The sequence below is a fragment of the Salminus brasiliensis genome, chromosome 23 (genome assembly GCF_030463535.1).
Source record: "Salminus brasiliensis chromosome 23, fSalBra1.hap2, whole genome shotgun sequence".
Lineage (NCBI taxonomy): Eukaryota > Metazoa > Chordata > Actinopteri > Characiformes > Bryconidae > Salminus > Salminus brasiliensis.
Genome location: NC_132900.1, coordinates 30,814,757 through 30,836,364, shown reverse-complemented (window position 1 = coordinate 30,836,364; position 21,608 = coordinate 30,814,757). Strand labels below are relative to the sequence as shown.

Genomic DNA, 21,608 nt, shown 5'->3' with positions numbered 1-21,608 from the left:
ACCTAAAGTCGCTGAATGCCTTCAGTAGAAGGAGTGTCCACAAACATATGGACATGTGGTGTATTTGCTTTTGCAATACTCATACCACTGGGGAAAACTGTCCCTCTAACCCAGTGCTCGCCAACCTGCTCCTGGAGATCCAAGTTCCTGCAGATTTTCATCTAATTACTGCCAGAGAGCACAGCAGAAGATGCTCTTCCTAAGCCTGCGGATGAAATTCAACCTGCCTCAGATCCTGATGATCCAGTTCTACACAGCAATTACCAAAAAGTCCATCCTCACATCATCTGCAACCATCTGGTTTGGATCGCCCTCCTCCCAAAAATGAACGCCAGTGCAAAATTGAGACAGCAGAGAGGATAACACTGTACTACTCTACTACTACTACGGCAGCTTTATTCACACTAGCATTATTCACACGTGCAGCCTTTAAATGGTATTTCCCCGGGATACACATGTTCATACTTTCCGTGAAATTTCTGATAAACAGCTTCTTCGATTTTGAATAATAATAATACACGCTTGATCCAAACTGATCCAAACTAGCCTTTAAAATGTCGCCACAGTCAAAACAGTAGGAGGTTACTGTGACAGAATGAAGGTCATTCATTCAATCAGAAGAGTTGGGTGCTGTCCTGTCGTTTTAGGTGATCATATAAGTGAAAAATCCTTTATTATGACTCTACCGCCTCAGTCCACATGCTTCTTGACCTTTCAGTGATGCTGCTGTGTCTTTCAGCTTGTCCACAGATGCATGTGTAAAGCGTCCAAACTGTCCATTTCCCAACTGTAGGGGGAACCCAGGAGCAAGAAATTCTCCCATAATGCTGCTTTGTTGAGAACTCTTAAAAGGCCAAAGAAGAACCTGTTTTGGTTCTGTGTGGAACCATGCCTGTAACAGTGGTGTGAGAAGTGAGCGAGGATAAGGATAAAAAGAGAGAGAGAGAGAGAGAGAGAGAGAGAAGCTGAATGAGAATAAAGCGAGGGACGCTCTGCAAGACATGCGCTGAAACAGCTGACAGATCAGCCGGCCTGTTCTCTGTTACGGTAATTGTTCCGACTTGCTGTAATTGGAAACAGAGCAATGTGTTCGTTTCGGAGTTGGCCAAGAGGAAGGGGGTCGCGCTCCACTTTCATGCCTCAGGACCCCCCTCTCTCTCTCATATTAAAGACAGGGCTCCAATAATGCACTCAGTTCATATTAGCGTGCTAACTTACGGAGCGCGAAGTACATCCACACCCAAGTTAACGGACACAAAAAAAACAACAACATATCCCACACTGTGATGACTCCTGTGATATACACCCAAACACCCTGTTCCTTCCACACACACACACACAGGTTTGTTTTTATACAATACTAGGGCACAGGGTCATCCAAGTATGTGTATATATTTGGATAAAGAGCCTAACCCTAAACCTAACCCTAACCTCAACTAAAAGCAACCAAAAGGCATGGCTTTATTCCACTGCCAGTCAAAACGAAATCCAAGATATTTCTGAGATTAGACACGAAATGGTCCACTTTCATAAGAAAGGGGAAAATCAAAGGGGAATAATTGGAATGAATTGGAGTTTCCAAAACTGGAGTTTAAAAACTGCTGTAAAGATACAGAGAAAAAGGGACAATCGTGCAAGACCTGGTGGACCACCAAAGCTTAGGCCCATTCGATAAGCAGCAGTTTCAAATAGGGGTGCACCGATCCGATATTAGGATCGGATATCGGTCCCAATATTATCAATATTATCATTATTATTAATGAGCTGAATCGGATATCGGATAAATAATTAGACCGATCCATGGAATTGATCCTTTCACTTCAATTTGCTGGTGTGAGACTGCACTAAATGTGCAAATAAATAAATGACAAATGGTAATTTAGTACATTTATATCTGCGTTCATTTGTTATATTATATAAAGTAATGTTTAAGTCAATCCTGATGCCTTAAGTCTTTCCCACATGGTGAGGTACACGGTTTATTAATTCAGCAAAGGTATCAGACTGGTGTCAGGTATCGACCGATATGCAAATTTATGTAAGTCTATGCAAGATCAGCAGATAATTTGGATCCAAATTAAATAATTAAGCAATAAAAAAAAAATAAAACACTGTGAAGGGGGGAGGGGGGGGCAACTCGGCTGGCTAACCATTAGCATGCCTGCTAATACAGTCAAGGGGGGGTCCAGCTCAGTTGGCTCACGAGTAGCATATTAGCTACATCGGCTGGCTAACATATTGGGTCCTAAATGGTCCTTCTGTTAGATGACGTCAGATGGGATAGGATGTATCCGGGGGGATAGGATGGCTCACGACCCCAGCACAGACGTCTGTTAGCTTGTGCATCGGAGCTGGAGACCCGAGGACCTCAGAGCTTGTCACTGGCCACAGCTGCCGCTGGCACAGGCTCCTGTTATCTGGTGTGGTGGAGCTGGGGACCCTGCGATGTCCTCCACGTGTGGTTACCTCACCGAAAACATCCAGCTCCTGAATCCTCTCAATAGCCGCTTCCCAAAGCATGCCTCACGTTCTCAGGTTGATAAGTGTATTAGTGTTGATGGGGCTGTGTTAGCGTTGAGTGTGTATCTGGCCTGGCTGTGACTTCTGCCCCCACGCCGCCGGCCCATCCAGGGCTTTCCCTGGGCTTAGGTGAGCCAGGGAGCAGGGGAGGGATCATGGGGGCATGCAAGGGAGGGCTTCCACACGCTGACAGCTGCTGCTCAGGGAGGGGTGGGCTGGGAGAGTCCTGCTTAAACCCTGGCCTGTTTATTCAAGGCCTCTGGTGCAGTTCAGCACCCAGTACAACAATAAACACACACACACACACACACACACACACGTACAAGCACACACTCGCTGCAATGTCAAGCTTTCAAAGCTCTGACAAGAGAGCGTACACAGATGTTAGAGCTGCATGATGTGGAACAAAAGAAGCCCACTGCAATTATTACGACCCGTACCAAGACGTACGCTTTACGTCCAAAAGTATGTGGACACCCCGTCTAATGAATGCATTCAGCTACTTTAAGGTGCACCCATTGCAGACACAGATGTGCAAATGCACACATACTAGCTTGTCTAGTCCTGTAGAGAAGTACTGCCAATAGAATAGGACTCTCACTAATGTTCTTGTCGCTGAATGGATGCAATCAAATCATGGCTCGTCCAACAGCACTACTATGGCTCACTAGCATTACCTTCACGAGGCAAACTCTGATGATATTATGACCGTATACGCTCTTTTTATGCCAGAACCACTGCTACAGCTATCCGTTAGTACAGTGCTAAATGCATTCTAGTGGACATAAGGTGTCACACATGAGGCATCAAACCTCATCAAAGCTTGTTTCACAGTGGATTCTTCCAGCATTATTTACCAAACTATGCTAATAGAATTACGTGACTTAGCTTAGTGAGTTAGATAGCTACATCCCATCCCCCCGGCTGTTCCATTGGTATATGAAATATAAAAATGAAATAAAATAAAATAAAATCGTTTTTATTTCGATAAAGCGTTGCTATTTATCTTTGTATTTATTTATATAACTATCAATATTAAATTGTTTAACTTATAAGCTAATAAGTGATTCACATTTTGCAAGTTAAACGGTATAATATTGTCGTTGCTACACGGGCATATACAGCTGATACCAAAAGGTAAAGCTAGCTATTGTGCACTTGCTACATTAGCCCAGAAAATGTAGCGCAAGACTAAAGCACTAAAGCACAAAACCGATCTAATGGGTCCGCACCAGCACAGCCTTAGTAAGAATTTGGCCCTGCAGTGGAAAAGAGGCCATAGTGTACTTTGATCAGGATGATTAACTGAAGGTCAGAATCAGCTCGTTCCAATGAAAACACGGCGTGAACTCCACATTACCCTTAGCATACAGTGTGACTATGCCAGAGTGTTCAGTCCCACTCCTGTCCATTTCTCCCCGCTTTCAACTGCAGTGTTTGAAGACTGGAGGACTGGCTGGATTTAATGCCAGACTCTTAACTTATCAAGTCTTAAGGCTTTGCTGCTGCAGCATCAGACTGGACTCCACTCAAGCTGTTCACTGTTTAAATCATCTTCATAAGCCAGTACGTAAGCTTCCAGAGCAGCATAATGCAGTAATGACAGCAGTTAAGGCTCCTTCTGCTCCTCACCTTGACCTGCTTTAGTAAATACCCAACTTACTAAGTGGCTCACTGGTGGCACTGGTTCGAACACTAGCACTTCAGAGTCGCCAGCCTGGCCCATGCCTACTATTTCGCGTGTTACCTGCAGAACTTTGGAGCTCGGCTGTAGAGGTTTGATGATGAGCTGGCGGCCAAATGTGTAAAGTATCCTGTCGGAGTCTGGACCCCAAGCCACAGAGTACACAGGAGATCCTGTAGCAGGGCGAGAGAGAGAGAGAGAGAGAGAGAGAGAGAGAGAGAGAGAGAGAGAGAGAATGGTATAACATGTACATACTGTAAGTCATTAACCCAGGCACATACACATTTAATGTCCAAATGTTTGTGGACACCATGCCTAAGAGGGGTATAAAGCCCCCCAGCATTGAGCTGTGGCGCAATGGAAGAACTGTGTTCTCTGGAATGATGGTGGATGGTGCTCCATCCAATACTTTGGGGATGTGTTGGGGAGTTGGGGATGAGATGGAGTGGTGTTTATCCAGCATCATGACCTTATTAATGCACTTTTCGCTGAATGCAATCAAATCCTCACAGCAATTCTCCTCTTAATTCTATTAGTAAGCTTTCTTTCCCAGACAGCAGGGACAGTTGCTCCAACAAAAGCAGGATAAACTCTTTTTAAGTCTGTTGATTCTAAAGAAACACTGAATGAGTGGGTGTCCCAATACTTTAGTCCATATAGTGTAGCACTATATACTGTTAATGACTAAAACAGCAGGCAGGACGCAATGTGCTGAACTTACCCTAGATGCTGTCAATCAGCCAAGACTAAATGCTTGCTGTGTACTGCTTGCTCTTTTAGTTTACAACGGGAGACGCTAGGCTAACGTTGTTAACAAACACTGGACTCACCAAGTAAATGGTGAGTATATAGAAGGGCTCCCTCTACAGTTGAGCGTGCGCTTCGCTTTTATTCCACTGCAGTAAATACAAATCACCATGTCAGTGCCCCCTCATGTACAGCTGTACACATGCATTTCTGGACAAGCTGAGAGAGCTCCAGAAGCGTCACTGAAAGGTAGAGCAGCATGTGGACTGAGGCGGTAGAGTAATACTACAGGATTGTACACTAATATGACTCTATGGGTTACGCAGCGTCACGCTCACAGTTCTGGAGAGCGCCGTCCTGCTCGCTTCACCAGAGCTCCATAGTGCAGTTAGCAGCGCTCCGAGCCCGGAGTAGCAGCGCTAGAGACGCTGTCCTCCCTGATACAGTCAGTGGAGCAGCACCGTGATCCTGAAGCTGCTGAGTTAGGGTAAAACTGCTACATAGAGTTCAGTACACCAGTGCTTAGGAAGCATGGGTTCATTCCTTCTATATATTACCTTAAATATCATCTGATACCATTACGTGTTCCGAAAATATCAATAAATCAATACATTTTGGCAACATCGTCCAGCCCAGAGAGTTTCACATGACAGGCTTATTAAAAGAGGATTTCATTCACATAACAGTGAACTTCACAACCTGTGCTGTTTTGTGCTGGTACAGGAAAAAGCACACCGCTGTAGCCTGGAGGAATGCAAAGAGCAGAGCAGCACTGCACACATCAGAACACACCACATGAAGAGAGGCAGCTAAGTAAGAGAAACCTGGCTGGAGCAAGACGTTTGAGAGAGAGAGAGAGAGAGAGAGAGAGAGAGAGAGAGAGAGAGAGAGAGAGAGAGAGAGAGACTGACATTTAACCCTGCTCCAGGTGCTTGTGGTTTTGCACAAATGCCAAGAGGTCACATGGTCCTGGGCTGACAGAAGGCAAAGGGAGCAGGCTGGGTGATGAGTTCCCTCTGCTCTCCCCCTGCCTCTCCGACCCCTCCCTTTCTCTTTCTTTCCCGTTCTCCCTTCTCTCCCAAATGTGTCAGGGTTACATCATCACTCCCATAACCCACCAATGGCCCCCAGCTGTACCTGAGACTCCGCCCAAGAGAAGGATCATTGCAGAGAAGGGGAGAGGAAGCACAACTGGAAATGAGGGGGGGGGGGGGGGGGGGGACACAACGACCCAACAAGACAAAAAGAACCCTAATGAGAACTTCAGATGAGTACTGAAGAACCTTCAGCTTGATGTTCTTCACAGCCATCTCTATTACAAACATAGTTTATAGGACTTTATGGTGCAAAAGGGGTTCTTCTATGCCATCACTCAAACCACCATTTGAAATATACTATACGGACAAAAGTATTGGGACACCTGCTCAGTCGTTGTTTTTTCTGCTTTTGTTGGAGTAACTGTCTCTACTGTTCAGAGAAGAAGACTTCTACTAGATTTTGGAGGATTTGATTGCATTCAGCGACAAGAGCATTCATTAGTGAGGTCAAGATGTTGGATGATGATCACCACCCCACCTCATCATCCCCAACTCCATAACTCAAGTACTGGATGGAGCTCCTCCACCATCATTCCAGAGAACACAGTTCTTCCACTGCTCCACAGCTCCTCGATGCTGGGGGGCTTTATACCCCTCTACTAGCCCACGCCTGGCATTAGGCAACATTGTGCCAATAGGTTCATGATGTTGATCTGCTCCAGATAGTCCTAATCTATTGGGGTGTCCACAAACATTTGTACATATAGTGTAGTGTATTGTGAGAGTGTATGTAAAAGACACCGTACGTCATTGAGCCAAAACATTATGACCATCATAGATCTCGTAACAGGTGCACAACATAACTGACGGTAACTGGGGGGCTTTTGGGGGGTTCCCAGTTAACAGCAGTGAGGACCTACCAACAGTGGAGACAGGGTGCTGGCCAATGAAGGCTGCCTCATCTGGTCCAAACTGACAGAAAGGCTACTGTCGCACAGAATCACCATAAACCACAGAAATGTCTAATGATGGTTCGGAGGAATACCTCACAACACACTGCAGCAACACTGAACCAAACCTGCCAATTCTGAACTAACCATTAGTGCGGTTTGAGCAGGCTGGTCTCTGCCTTCCAAACAAACTCTGGTGTGGTTTGATTGAAGTACGAGTGTAATGAGGACCAAACACAGAATGAACCATTGTCTCCTCTTTGCCCACTTTATTTAGTGTGTGAAGAAAGCTGAATTTCAGATGCTGTTGCGACCACGCTGTTTGTTTGGCCATGTTTGATCATCAGAGTTCTGAATCTGTCATTACTGAACAGAAGGTTTCGGTTTTGAAACTAGACTGAAGCCATTATAAAATACTCCACATACACTCACTCGGTCGCACGCTTTAATTATGTCATTTACTTTTATGTGTCAAGTTTTCCCTGTTTTATAAAAGCAGTAATCCATTTACTGGTGGCATATTAGCCTTTATTAAAGAGCAAAAGTCAGGGGATGCAAAGAAATCCTCAAGTGACTAAACACTGAACATGATATGAGGTGCAGTGGTTGGTGTGGCTCAACAGATATCTGTTATAATACCTGCCAGTGAGCTCCTACACCAGGTGGCAGACCGGGGTTCGATTCCTGGTCTGGGTGACTATGCTGTGCTACATTCCTTGGGTAAGACTCCTAACACTACATTGGCCCAACGCTGTAATACGAGTAATCTTGTAAGTTGCTGCTTGCTGCTCCAGTGGAAAATAAAGCCAGGTCTGTCTTAATTTTGCAGTTTTTTCTTTAGCGATTCGGAAACTTTTCCGCGAGACTAAGCAGCCAAAAACCTGTTTCTCCTGCCTGGAAAAATACAGAGATGTGAATCCGGACGGGTCTAAAATCATCAGATGAGCAACGAGTTCAGTTCAGTTCAGTGAAATACAGCAGGTAATTTAGTCTGTGACATAATTTCCTCAGTGGACAGCAGAGAAAAACACAAACCTGGTCAATCTGGACAGGAATGAACTCGCAGAGGAGCTCCTGTGAAAGTGGGAATTACCCCAGGACCCCATGTAAATCTACTCTCGTCTGATTAGGGCTTAAAACATGCAGGTCTTTTCTTATCTGCTGTTGTGTTGGGTGGTGTTTGACCGGTGCGCCATAGACCGTTGTTCTTCAGAACGTTCTAAAAATGACTGCAACTTCAGAAAGTTGGGGTTGGTTCTGGACTAGTTGGTTGGTGTGCTCTAGTTAGGGTTGCAAAGGGGTGGAGAAATTCTGATACATTTCCAGTAAGTTACCAGTAACTTTCCATGGGAACTTTGCTTAGCTCGAGAACTTTCAATGGGAATTTCGGGAACTTCGGGTATTCATGAGAATTTATTGAAAATAATAGGAAATATAGGATCATTTAAGGAAACTATATCATATACTATCATCAATGCAGCATTTTTTGTCAACAGCAGGCACAAAGGCATAACAATTCCTAGCCTTGGTAAACTAGTCTCAAAAGAAATTGCTTATTAAGCTTTTCTGATTTAGTGGATAATGAGCAGCTGTGAGATTATACAGCATGTAGCTGCTTAAATGTTTCAGTGCAATTAATGTCAATAAAAATAAAAAAATATGACCTGACTTTAGGAAGATGATTGGTCCAAATGTGTGCTTTCAGTAGTGGTGAGTGTCTGGTTTCTAGAGATCATCTGGACATGTGCTATACATGTGATGGAGGAATGGACAGTGAATGCAGGGGGTGTGGTCTCACTAGCCCTGCAGTGTGTGATGTGCCTGGGATTGAGGAGCAGTTTTGGTCTCATATCTAATAATTTTAGCCAAGATTATGCTTTAGTAGATTTTTTTTTACCACCTGTATGTACGTTTCTCACCTTTTTCTCCCATTTTATTCTTATTAATTCCAGTTAATTCCCATAGGTACATTTCCCAACTTCAAAAATTCCCAGAATTTTGCAACCAATAAGATTTTATCCTGGACAAAGGAAACGAACGACACATATAAACACACCCTGAACACTGTTCTCCAAACACGCTCTTTCACGAGGAAAAAACCCAGGGGAAATTCACCATCGCCTGGCTGCAGACAGGATTTTACAGCATTGTCATCTGGTCTAAGTATTACTGTGCACCATGACTTGTTGTGAAAACATGGATCCCAATTATGATCATTCGAACACTGGCGATAAAGGGACCGGTCCAGAAGCTTCTGATGACACGAACGAGAGCGTTCAAGATTTCAACGCCACGATGAAACAATTAATAAGTGAAGCATATGTGCGCCTTTAACTAAAGAGAGAACTGTATCATTAAGCATCGTTTTATGGCATTTAATAAAACTCCACTCCAATAAACCTTTGAAACTTTATGGTGCTTTTAATGAAATGGAACTGGCGCATTCATGCACTTCGCGACGGGATCCAACATTACGCCCTAATGGTCTCGCGCTAGCTCTGAGCCAGTGAGTAATTTTGGAGATGATTGTCATCCTAAATCATCTAGTCAGAGTGTCAGAGTGAGGTAGCGCTTAAAGCATGACACTCGCGCTGAGCTACAAGACAAACGTGCTCTGCAAACAACTGATGTTGGCTCGTTCTCACATTAAAGCTACTTGAACTGCATTTGCACCATAGAGTCAGGAAAGGACACCCCAACGTCTAGCCAAAGGGCGTGGTTTCTGCCATGCTAATGAAGCTCTGAGTAAAAGGCTTGGAAGAGGTGGACATGTTTATCAATAAGTTCATTGGTGAAAGAGAAATGGGAAAAGTGGTGGCGGAAATATGTGATGACGAGGCAGAGTGTGTCTGGCAGTACAGCCAATCAGAACCGCTGTAATGCTATAATGATGATCCCAATCAGGGGTTCGGTGAGCAACGATGAATCAAACGGTCTAGAGCAGTGTACAGCCTGTAGAGAGACGCCAAGTGAATAACCTCCAGAGAAAACAGCTCCACTGCTCCACAGACCAAAGCTAGAGGCTTTATGGTCCTCTAGCCAACACATGGCACTGGGCACGGTGCTCCAAAGCGCCCCGTTCTATTGGCAATGCTCTTCTATGGAGATTACACAAGCTGTGCAACTGCTGCTGAACATCTGTGTCGGCAGCTGAATTTACTCATTAGAAGGGGTGTGAACATTATCACCACTGACAAGTGAAGTGAAATTGATTATCTTCATCTACAGTGGCTCCTGGCAAGGGCTGGATATATTTGGCAGTCTTTTTAAAAGAAAAACGGTCAAGCGACTTTGACAAAGCTCAAGCTGTGATGTTCTAGACGATTGGGACAGAACATATCCAGAACATCTCCAAAACATCAGACAGGCAGGGCTTGTGGGGTGTTTCTGGTATGCAGTGGTCAGTACCTACCAAAAGTGCTCCAGGAAAGAACCACCTGTGAACCGGCGACAGGGTCATGGGCACCTAAGGCTCACTGATGCTCATGAAGGCCCCTCCTCACAACATACAGGGCTTAAAGAATGTGCTGCTAACATTAGTCCTGGTGCAGGATACCACAGAGACGCCTTCAGAGATCTGGTGGAGTCTACACCTCGAATGATCAGATCAGGACCTACTCAACACTGGAGAGGTGGTGTTAATGTAAAGGCTGATCTGTGTATATTGTGTGTTTCTATGACTTACTTACTGACTTTCACAAGCATCTTATTAGCTAATTTAAAATGCCCAAATCATTGTAACAAATAAATACATGTTTATTAAATATTTCCGGGGGCTGACTGACAATTCCAAGAAAACCTGTGGTCCCCTTTAGTGAGACGCACTGCATGTTGGACAAATATCAACATTTGTAGAGTCCTTTAGTGGGTTTGCTGTACGTTGCTCTCCTGTACATTTACAAACTCGCTCTCCATTCTTCATACTATCCCTCTCGTTTCGCTAATGAAGGAGAGGACCAAAATAGCCGTTACCTAGAACACACATAATCCATTAAACAGATGGATTCCAGTGGCAGATGAACTGTAGTTCTGATTCTTTAATAATTTATAGTGTACTCATCAGTAATGAGTTACGTGGTGATTATGTCAACTGAAAAAGGCTTCAGTGCTGGAGTAAGCTTGACCCTATTGTAATGGCTTAATGTCCACTAGAGTACAGCATTAACACACTTTCATATGGAAAGGTCATATACTATGATCTATGACATCATAAAAAGCTTGCTTGCTATTTCAGGCCCACTCAATATACTCAACCGCAGTCTAGGAGTTCCACAACCAAGATCCACTATAATGACAAAAGTATTGGGACACATGATCATTCATGGTTTCTTCCATAATAAAGGGTAATAAAAAGAGTTGTTCCTGCCTTTGTTGGGTCAACTGGCTCTGCTGTCCAGGGAAGAAGGCTTTCTAATATTTTTTGAAGGAGCGTTGCTGTGAGGATGTGATTGAATTCAGTGACAAGCGTGTTAGTGAGGTCAGGATGTTGGAGAAGTTTATGTTCATTTATCTGCTCCAGAGAGTCCTATTCTATTACCAGTACTTCTCTACAGGGCCTAGACACACTGTGTGTGTGTGTGCATTTGCACATCTGTGTCTGCAATGGGTGCAACTTTAAATAGCTCAATATGTGGTGCATACCTTGTTGGGCCAAAGTGGACCTCAGCATCCCACTTTTAGACCAGATCTTGATCTGTCCATCTTCACCAGCTAGAAGGACAAGAAAGGTCAGAAATGCAGCGTTAAAGAGTGTCTTTATCAAATTAGATGATACAGGTATAATCGATGCACACAATTGACGAGTTCTCTGTGCAGCTGGACTGTACGTGTTGAGAAGTAAATAAACACCTGTAAGAAGGCCTACATTTAAGAGCTAGAGGTGAGCATGGGTGAGTCTGTTTCTGTGCTTTAACGTCTTCTGTCTGAAGCTTCAGTTTAGCGGGGCTGTGTCCCAAACCACACAATACCACACTACATAGTGTTTCAGAACTAGCCACCATTAGAACTGCATTAGTGTGGTTGCTTTTAGGACGCAGCCACAGTAACGTTACATTTTACAGCTTTAGCGTACGGTGTTCCGTGGAGGTAAACAAAGTAACGTGTGAATTATCAGCATGTTTAATATTGATATCAAGATTATGTGGTTTAATAAGCCAGATGTAATAGTCCAAAGGTCAGATCTTTAGATTTTTATCTGCTAGTTGTTGTGTGGATCATGCAGGAACCATGCACTCACCTGCCTTGTGCAGACCTCTACAGCCTTCTGTCATGCATATGTCATACATTACATTTTCCCTCCTAATTTTGATTCAGATATGTCAGCAAATCAAACCAGAACCAAAATGTAACAATGCATGATTGTCTTGCCTGGTCCGGACAAACGGAACCAAACTACTATAAACTATAAACACACCCTTAATTAGGACCGGTCTGTGTCCTGAAACTTTAAACAACCACACAAATTCACAGGGCACCCTCTGAACTCTACAGCCGTAAATCTGAATATCGTCTTGTGCACACTGAGCTCAGCTCATAGGCACACATCTTCAGAAGCTAAAAGAAGGAAAGATAAAGAAAAGGAAAAAAAAAAAAAAAGACTAAAAGCTACACCCTGACATACTCAACACCTACAGTGTTTCTGTGTGGTTTTCAGTCTCTGTTTGAACTCAGAGAAAAGACTATGTCTAAAAGTCTTATCTCAGAATCAATCATCTACCCATCAGCCCACTGTCACGTTTGCTCACATTTAAGATTAAACATGTTTAGGTCATGAAACTCCTGGAGGGGGTAAATGAGAAGGGATTGTACACTCTGTTTCCTAATCATTATCTTATGAAATTTCTTTCATATATATATATATATACAGTCATGCCCGAAAGTATTCATAACCCTGGCAAAGTTTGACTTAAATTTACTTTTATTTAACCAGAAGTTATATTTTTGCCTTGAAACGACACAGGCATCTCCCTGGAGATAACACGATGATGTACAAGAGGCATCATTGTGGGAAAAAGTATTTCTCAGCTTTTATACACATTTGAACAAAAAGTGGCATGTCCAAAATTATTCATACCCTTTGAAAACTGTCACAGTATATGGGAAAATCCAAAGTTCTATACTATTCCAAATAGTCCAAGCTGTTTTAAAGCATCCTAATTACCCTGATTCATTGGGAACAGCTGTTTTAATCAACTCAACAGGAGAAAAACAGCAGCTCTCTGCAGTTGGTTTGTGGACAGTCATGGCTAAGACAAAGGAGCTCACGAAGGACCTGCGGCTGTGCATTGTGGCCGCTCACAAGTCAGGAAAGGGCTATAAAGCCATATCAAAATGTTTTCAAGTTCCAGTGGCTACAGTGCAAAGTATTATTAAAAAATACAAGAAGTTCCGCACTGTGGAAAATCTCAGAAGATGTGGTCGGAAGCCAAAAGTGACACCTGTGCTGGCCAGGAGAATAGTGAGAGAGGTGAAGAAAAATCCAAGGATCACCACCAAGGCCATCCTGGTGAATCTGGACTCTGCTGGTGGCGACATCTCAAGGCAGACAGTTCAACGGACACTGCACACTGCTGGGTTCCACGGACGCAGGCCAAGGAGGACACCACTTCTCCAGAAAAGGCACAGAAAAGCCCGCTTGACCTTTGCAAATGCTCATCTGGACAAAGAAGAAGACTTCTGGTGTTCTGTTTTATGGTCAGATGAAACAAAAATTGAATTGTTTGGCCACAATGATGTATGCACCATTTGGCGTAAAAAAGGAGAAGCCTTCAACCCTAAGAACACCATCCCCACTGTCAAACATGGTGGTGGGAACCTAATGTTTTGGGGGTGTTTTTCAGCCAATGGACCAGGGAACTTGATCGCAGTAAATGGCACCATGAAAAAAGAGCAATACATCAAGATTCTCAACAACAACATCAGGCAGTCTGCAGAGAAACTTGGCCTTGGGAACCGGTGGACATTTCAGCACGACAACGACCCAAAACACACAGCCAAAGTGGTGAAGAAATGGTTAGCAGACAAAAACATTAATGTTTTGCAGTGGCCCAGCCAGAGTCCTGACTTGAATCCAATTGAGAATCTGTGGAGGGAGCTAAAGATCAGGGTGATGGCAAGGAGACCCTCGAACCTCAAAGAGTTGGAGCTCATCACTAAAGATGAATGGGCAAAAATACCAGTGGAGACATGCAAAAAGCTGGTCAGCAATTACAGGAAGCGTTTGATTGCTGTAATAGCCAATAAAGGCTTTTCTATTAATTATTGAGAAGGGTATGAATAATTTTGGACATGCCACTTTTTGTTCAAATGTGTATAAAAGCTGAGAAATATTTTTTCCCACAATGATCCCTCTTGTACATCATCGTGTTATCTCCTGGGAGATGCCTGGAGATATATATATATATATATATATATATATACACACACACACACACACACATACATACTGTATACATGACATTTTGCCTTGCAAACGTGTCGAACGCCCTCATAAATCATCAGATTAACCTGGATTCAAACTCATACCTGCCCATATTGTTAAAGCGAGTATTTTTATTGCAAACTGTAATTTTTTTTTCATCACTGATTAATATTGAGGGTCAGTCTTTAAAAATAAGATACGACAGCACAAAATAGCTGGCTGTCATTTGTTAGCTAGGCACATCCAATTAACTTAACGTAACCCTCTGAAGTCTCCATATTTGCATATCGTTTTAAAGGGACCTGCATATAAGATAATACCCACATGTCATATCTAAATATAAAGTCAACAGTCTCAGCTCTCTCTACAATGAGACCCCATGTGACGTAGAGTGCTGTGTGACGAGATATTGTGACCAAAACCTGAAAGATTGAAGTCAGATTTTTTTAATTCTTTATATTTCTTTGCTTGAAGCGGGTTTACCAGAGCCATAGCCTGTATGAATAAAACAGATTAGAAACCAGAGGCAGCAGAGGAGTTTCCTAAAACAGCCTAAAACATAACCCCCCTTAAATCACACCCTGATGTTGGTTGTTGAATGTAAGAATTACATGGAAATATTATATTCATGCAGATGTGTGTCTACTGAAAGATCTAAACAGCACCAGTACCAGGACTGACCTGTGATGAGAGCAGTTCCATCGTAGTTCCAGCGACCTGCCAGCACAGCTCCTCGGTGAGCCTCCACACTCTTTTCAATGCGCCCCGTCTTAGAGATCAAATGGAACTTACCTAAAGGGTAACATAAACCAACACATGTTCAGAATGGAAAATCAGTTATTACTGTAGTGAAACGTCAGTCTTTTCTACACTCTTACAGCCAAATATGTACAAAGTGGGGCTGGGCGATGTGGTAAAAATATGACATCAATATTAAAGACAATTACACCATACATGATACTGATCATGATATTCTGACAGGAAGACAAAATGCATCTGTAGCAGCAGATCCCTAAAAACTGCTATTCCAATACTCCCCCATACTGAGGAGAGTCTACGGTACACTCAGAAAAGCATGGTCCAGTAGGTCCAGTAGACTAAGGCGCTGCCACTATGATCTGAGGATCCCATGCCTGAATCCCGGGTCATGCTGCTTGCCATCAGCAGCCGGAGCCAGAGGGAGCACAACCGGCCTTGCTCTCTTAGGGGTGGGTTGATGGCACTTCCTCCCCACAGCACTCCTAGTGTGGTGCTGATCAGCACAGGTATCTGTTAGCAGTTGTATATCAAGAGCCGGGGAGTTGCGCTTTCCTCCTCAACAGCAGTTCGAAAAGGGGCGAGAGCTGGCTTCACATGGAGGAGACTGTGTCCTGTGTTGGGGGCATTACTAGTAATAATTGGTCATCCTTTCAAATAGGTTAAATTAGAGTTCAATTAGAAATAAATTATAATAAACAGAAAGAAATGCATGTAGTGTTTCACAATAACAAAATATCTTACAATTTTGATTAAATATCGTCGTATCGCCCACCCCTACTGCACCACTATGAGCTGAGAATATGACCTGATCCAAATAAATGCAGTCTGATGTAGCTCATATCGAAATTAAACCATCAACACGCTTCCAGGACAGCACCTGTACATCTCATAAGCCCAGTCTTACTTACTGTACGCTTCAAAATCATGGTGTTGATCAGTAATGTGCCTCAATAAAGACAAACTACTGCTGCAATTGGAATGACATGCTATACTAGATAAAGCGTGGGCAGTCTCACACTGCCGACTGAGACGCACAGCTATCTGACTGGAGGTATCTGTTAGGAAAACATTTTAAGGTAAAGTAGAAGAGCAAATTCTGAACGTCTGCTGCTCAGATTAGCCCAGTCTCGCTTGTGCTGGAGACAGAGGGCGATCAGGCATGGAGACAGTTATCAAAGACACTAGCCAACCATATACTTTGTGGCGGTGCATATTAAAAAATTCGGAATGTTCTATGTAATTTCTGGTTGCCTAAAACTGCAAATCAGCACGCTGCTGCTCTCTCCCAGTGCTATATTTGGATCTGCAAACAAAAGTGAACGTCGTCAAACCCAGAAAAGCAGGTAGTCAGTGAGCGGCCGTGAAACGCCATGTTAAAAAGATTACTAGAGAAAGGCCAAAACATTTCAGGCCCTTCTCTGAAAGGGTCGGCTTCCGAACAATGGCTTTTTCAGGGAGGCGCCGCCTTCCGTGCCCCGGTGCGGCGGTAGGCGACGTCTATCAGCAGCGAGTGCCGTGCCCAGGTTTGACATGTATCTGTACAGCTCCAGGGGCCCACGCAGTGACTGGGGCTGGAGCAAACCGCTAAAGTTACTGCATGATTTTTTTTTTTTTTTGCTTTTCTCCCCCACCCACCAAAGTCAAACATCTGTGGTTTCTTTTTAACCATTTCAGAACGCAGAAGTCAAGGAGATGTGACATTTGAGCTCTTGAGGTAGGTGTGCAAGTTTCCATCGTGAGAGAGGAGTACAACCATGATAGGTGCCTCTCTCGACATCAAAGCAAAGAACGGGTCAAAACTCTCAATATCGCGGATCACGTGGGCAACAAACAGTATTGAGACGTGTGACTTCAATACGGCCGCAGAGTCGTACTATCAGCAGCAGGAGGTAAACAAGTAGGAACGAACGCACACAAATGCATAGCTGCATCATGTGTCAATGTGAAGGAGGGGATTCAACTGCCTCATGTTTTTGAAAAGACACCATTATTTGGCCAAAATAAAAATGTATGGGGTATTTTAAAACGTGCGGATTGTGATCCTGTAGGTGTATTACTCAGTAACTACATCTGTCCTAACTGCTGAGGCTAATCTTTGGTAATAGGAGTTCGAAATAACACTTAATGGATAATACACCTTTAGGAAAACGTTTCCTAGCTGCGATGACACCTTGATTTATATGTCTTGAGCCGAACAGCTCAATGCATTAATTTTTCTAATTTTATTAAACTACCTCCACACTGTAACTCATGTGGCTATTGCACACCAATACAATCCCAGACTGGTAGTAATGAAATAACACATTTGTAACTGACAGATGTTCTGTATTTGTCTACACCACTGATGACTGGGGTGGGCGATATGACGATTTTATCGTATTGTGATGAATTCTTTATAATCATGATACACAACATACTTAAAAAGCACTGACCATCTGCACTGCGTCATTACAGAGAGTGTAATTAGTGGCGTTAAACTGGGTGGAGTGGTGAAATTTTCTTTAAATATTGTGATATAACATTTTTTATGATAATGACAAGTCACCTGATCACTAGTAGCGTTTAGGTCCAGGACTCATTCTGAGCTTGTTTGGGGGAGAGATTTATTTTTTACCATATTTTTGCTGGTTTCATATTTGTGTGATGATGTTCTATATTTTCTTTTATTTTGAGCTGCATTTTGATATGAAGTGTTCTATACAAATAAAGCATATTATTGTAATTATCACTTTATTGTAGATGTTCACATATTATGTCAGTAGTTCATGTCAATAGTGAATCAAATTAATAATAAAAATTATATATATGTCAAAATAGTAATATATATCTTCTTATATATATATATATATATATATATATATATATATATATATATATATATATATATATATATATCTTATATATATCTTAGATTTTATATAAAATCACCATTCCTCCAGTGTAGGAGCTTTTATATTTTATTATTTAATATTTTCTATATATTATATTTTCTATATATATATATATATATATATATATATAAAATACAGAATCATCCACAAGTCAGTGGACGAGCCCTCGCGCAAAGGGGTGAGAGAAAGTCCACAGATTGAACACGGTTTTCATCGCAGCGGGGGACTGCCAGACGAAATTACTGCTTCAGTTTGTGGGTGTGTTTATGCAACTCTACACTGCCATTAGTGTGGTGACCACACGTCGCTTGCCATGGCCATGCGTCTCCACTCCATGTCTTCATGTGATAAGCGCCTGAGACGCAGAGGTCAAAAGGAGGAGAACACACATATAGCACACAGTAAAGAACCTCTAACAATACAACTACTACAGTTACTACATACTATAAAGCCAGCACTGCTGAGTGCAACTCAGCTCAATATGCATATTTATGTTAGATCGAGATTTTTTTCATTTTGTAAATCAGGGATAGAAAAAAGCTGAGAGGCTGAGCTGAGGTTGCTTCCAATTCTGACCTGCAGGTAGAGGGAGCCTGTAAATCCATAACTCATGGCACCTTTCTCCAGAAACTCATTTTAGCAGGACAAATAACGTGGTAATTTAAGCAGAGAAGAGGAGGAAATAGGTTAAACTGGAGAAATAAACATGCTAACTTGTGGTTTAGTAGGATTTAGTAGTGTTTCTGTGTTTATAAGGGTGAGATTTCAGTTTTTGTAAAGAAGCATTACTGACTGCAATTAGAAGAACAGGGTCTCCATCATTGCTACTCCAGGCTTGGTGTGCTGCTATCTGTGCTTCGTACCTTTGGTGAGGTGGGCAGGACAATGCTCACCTAAACCGTGCGAATTTTTTGTTTGTTACTGTTGTTGTTATCATTTATACACTACATGTCCAAATGTTTGCGGACACCCCTTCTAATGAATGCACTTAGCTACATTAAGTTACACAGCTTAGTCTAGTCCCTGTAGAGAAAGAAGAACTGCCAATAGAATAGGACTCTCGAAAAGAAAAGAAAAATGCTATTGGCACCATGCTGCCTAATGCCAGGCGTGGGCTAGTAGAGGGGTGTAAAGCCCCCCAGCATTGAGCTGTGGAGCAGTGGAAGAACTGTGCTCTCTGAAATGATGGTGGTGGAGCTCCATCCAATACTTTTGGGACGAGTTGTGGAGATGGGGATGAAGTGATGTGGTAATCATCCAACATCCTGACATCACTAACGCTCTTGTTGTTGAATGCAATCAAATCCTCACAGCAATGCTACTCCAAAATCTAGTAGAACGCCTTCATCCCTGGACAGTAGAGACAGTTACTCCAACAAAAGCAGGATCAATTCCCTTGATTTTAGAAAAACAATGAATGAGGAGGTGTCCAAATACTTTTATATCTAGTCATGTCATGTGACTAGTACCTGATTGCATGTGATAAGGTTTTAACCACATGCATTTACACTTACTGGACAACAGCGTCTCAGCTTAGTCAGACTGAGATCCATTTGCATTATGCAAATCAGCTCATGTACAACAGAATTGCACAGCACTGTTCATTTCCTACACTGGCAATCAATGTTTAGAAGAAGATGACTGTTTAGAGTAATGAGCTTCCTATACTATTACATGTACATGTGTTAAAATGCCATGTAATGTAGTAGGATTAAGAAAAATGACTAGTGAAGTGAAGGTAAACCAACCAAATAGTGCTCTATTTAAGCGATGTAGTTGGGGGAGAGGCTCATTAGACTCAGAGGAGAAACTGAGGAGCAGTCTTAGAGACAAGGTTTTACCCCATATTCAGAACAGCAGAGGACACCTGCTGTCACAGTATTAGGAGGGGTTTTGGTAGTCGCATGTGGTTTGTAGCATCAGACGCTTGTATAGCAGCAGACTAAGACAACCGTCTGAAGTGGCTTAGGAGATTTTGGGTGCTTCTACATGGGTGCCTGAACCTGAGGTGTGTGCTGCATTCCTCACTTCCAGAGTGATGCGCCTCCTGAGACACTCTGTATTTGAACATGTTTAAAATATCCTGTGGAAATGATTACCATCGGTGCTGGTGAGGGCAAAGCTCTCCGCCGTGGCTTGCTTCTTCCCACCGACAGTCTTGGGAAACCAGTGCAGGTCAATGGGGTAGATGTCGTCCTGCAGTTTCACCACCACGACGGTCTCATTCGTCAGCAGATTCCACTTTAAAACCTGATGGTCTTCACTGCAGGAGTACAGTTCATCAGCTGTGGTCCAGCCCGCACAGCTGACCAGTTGTGTATGTGCACACCTGTTAAGGTGAACAGCCGAAACAGAGCTCCTTTTCCGTCCAGAGCGGCGTTTCATTAATTTGACCATTTTTACTGGGTTAAAACACAATTCAGACACATTCTATCAATTTAGTCTCAGGTTTTAAACTTAAGCATGTCTAGTGTCTGATTTTAAGATGATCTGGCATGTGAGCAGAAAACCAGACGTAGGGTGAACTGTCCTAATGCGGGTCATCTAAGCTTTATAGGGTGTAGGTCTTAAATATTTGGTTTGAGCGTCCTGTGCATGTTCTTGCACATGTCCTTACATCCTTTCTGGACATTAACCCGCCAGGATGGAGAGTTCATTCATTTATCTATTTAAAAAGGTAAAAATGCTTACTATACTATATACTATCCTCCGTATTTGACCTGTGGTAGAGAACACACACACACACACACACACTAGTGAACTAGAAGCAGTGACCACACACACACACACACACACACACATCCAGAGCGGTGGGCAGCCAACTCCAACACCCAGGGAGCAAAGAGGGTGATGGGCCCAGCTTGCCGAGCCCGGGTATCGAACCCACAACCTACAAGTCATCAACAGCCCGCAGCTCTAACCACTAGATATCCATCCTCCTCTTATGTGAGTGTACCACTGACCATCACTACCGTCCCCATTACTGCTGCTATTCTGGGTATCTAACAGTAACTCCATGTTATATCCATAGTGAAGAGCCCTATGGGCATCTCTTGGGCTTTGTGAGCATTGTGTTTACTTTAGCTAGCTACAAACAATAAGATAAAACGTCACCTTGGGTAAATAGCATAGCAAAAGGATATGTTTCGGTTCCTTCAGCAGAGAGAGCTTGAACCTCATGTTCTCCTTCAGCGTCGACGTAAACCCAAACCCTGTGGAGAGCCAGGAGAGACATGCAGGAGGGTGAATTTAGCCAGGACCCACAAAAAACTCAGGCAGGCTGCTCGTGCGTAGCTGGGTAACTTACATAAACAGATTAAACGTGTTGTTTAAGGGTCCTACAACTTCCTTCGGCGTCTTCAAGAGCGTTTGTGACACTATAAACCCCTCAAATGTGCATCTTTAACACAGAAAACGACGCAGCTGTGGAAGGCGACGGGGTAGCTAGCTAGCTAACCTTAGCGAAACCCTTCCTCCCTCTGGAGCGAAGCCTCGTTGCTACGGTAACGCGTTGACTACCGGGCCGCTAGCGCAGGCTAACGTTATCTCGCGATACTTCACGGCGTGAGCTTGTCCGCCGACAGTCATATTTTATTAGAT

General features: G+C 43.2%; 1 protein-coding gene across 1 annotated transcript in view; it reads right to left on the bottom strand.

Annotated features, from left to right (window-relative positions):
- ift80 (intraflagellar transport 80 homolog (Chlamydomonas)) overlaps nt 1-21,483 on the bottom strand; it is an 81,964-nt gene extending 60,481 nt beyond the window's left edge. The window contains exons 1-6 of the mRNA XM_072669131.1: nt 21,316-21,483; nt 21,154-21,220; nt 20,108-20,331; nt 15,040-15,150; nt 11,580-11,648; nt 4,268-4,377 (exon numbers count right to left, since the gene is read on the bottom strand). Of these exons, the coding sequence (XP_072525232.1) occupies nt 4,268-4,377; nt 11,580-11,648; nt 15,040-15,150; nt 20,108-20,331; nt 21,154-21,188 (549 nt within the window). The 5' untranslated portion in view covers nt 21,189-21,220; nt 21,316-21,483. The remainder of the gene's footprint in view (nt 1-4,267; nt 4,378-11,579; nt 11,649-15,039; nt 15,151-20,107; nt 20,332-21,153; nt 21,221-21,315) is intronic.
- Nucleotides 21,484-21,608: the final 125 nt, after the last annotated feature.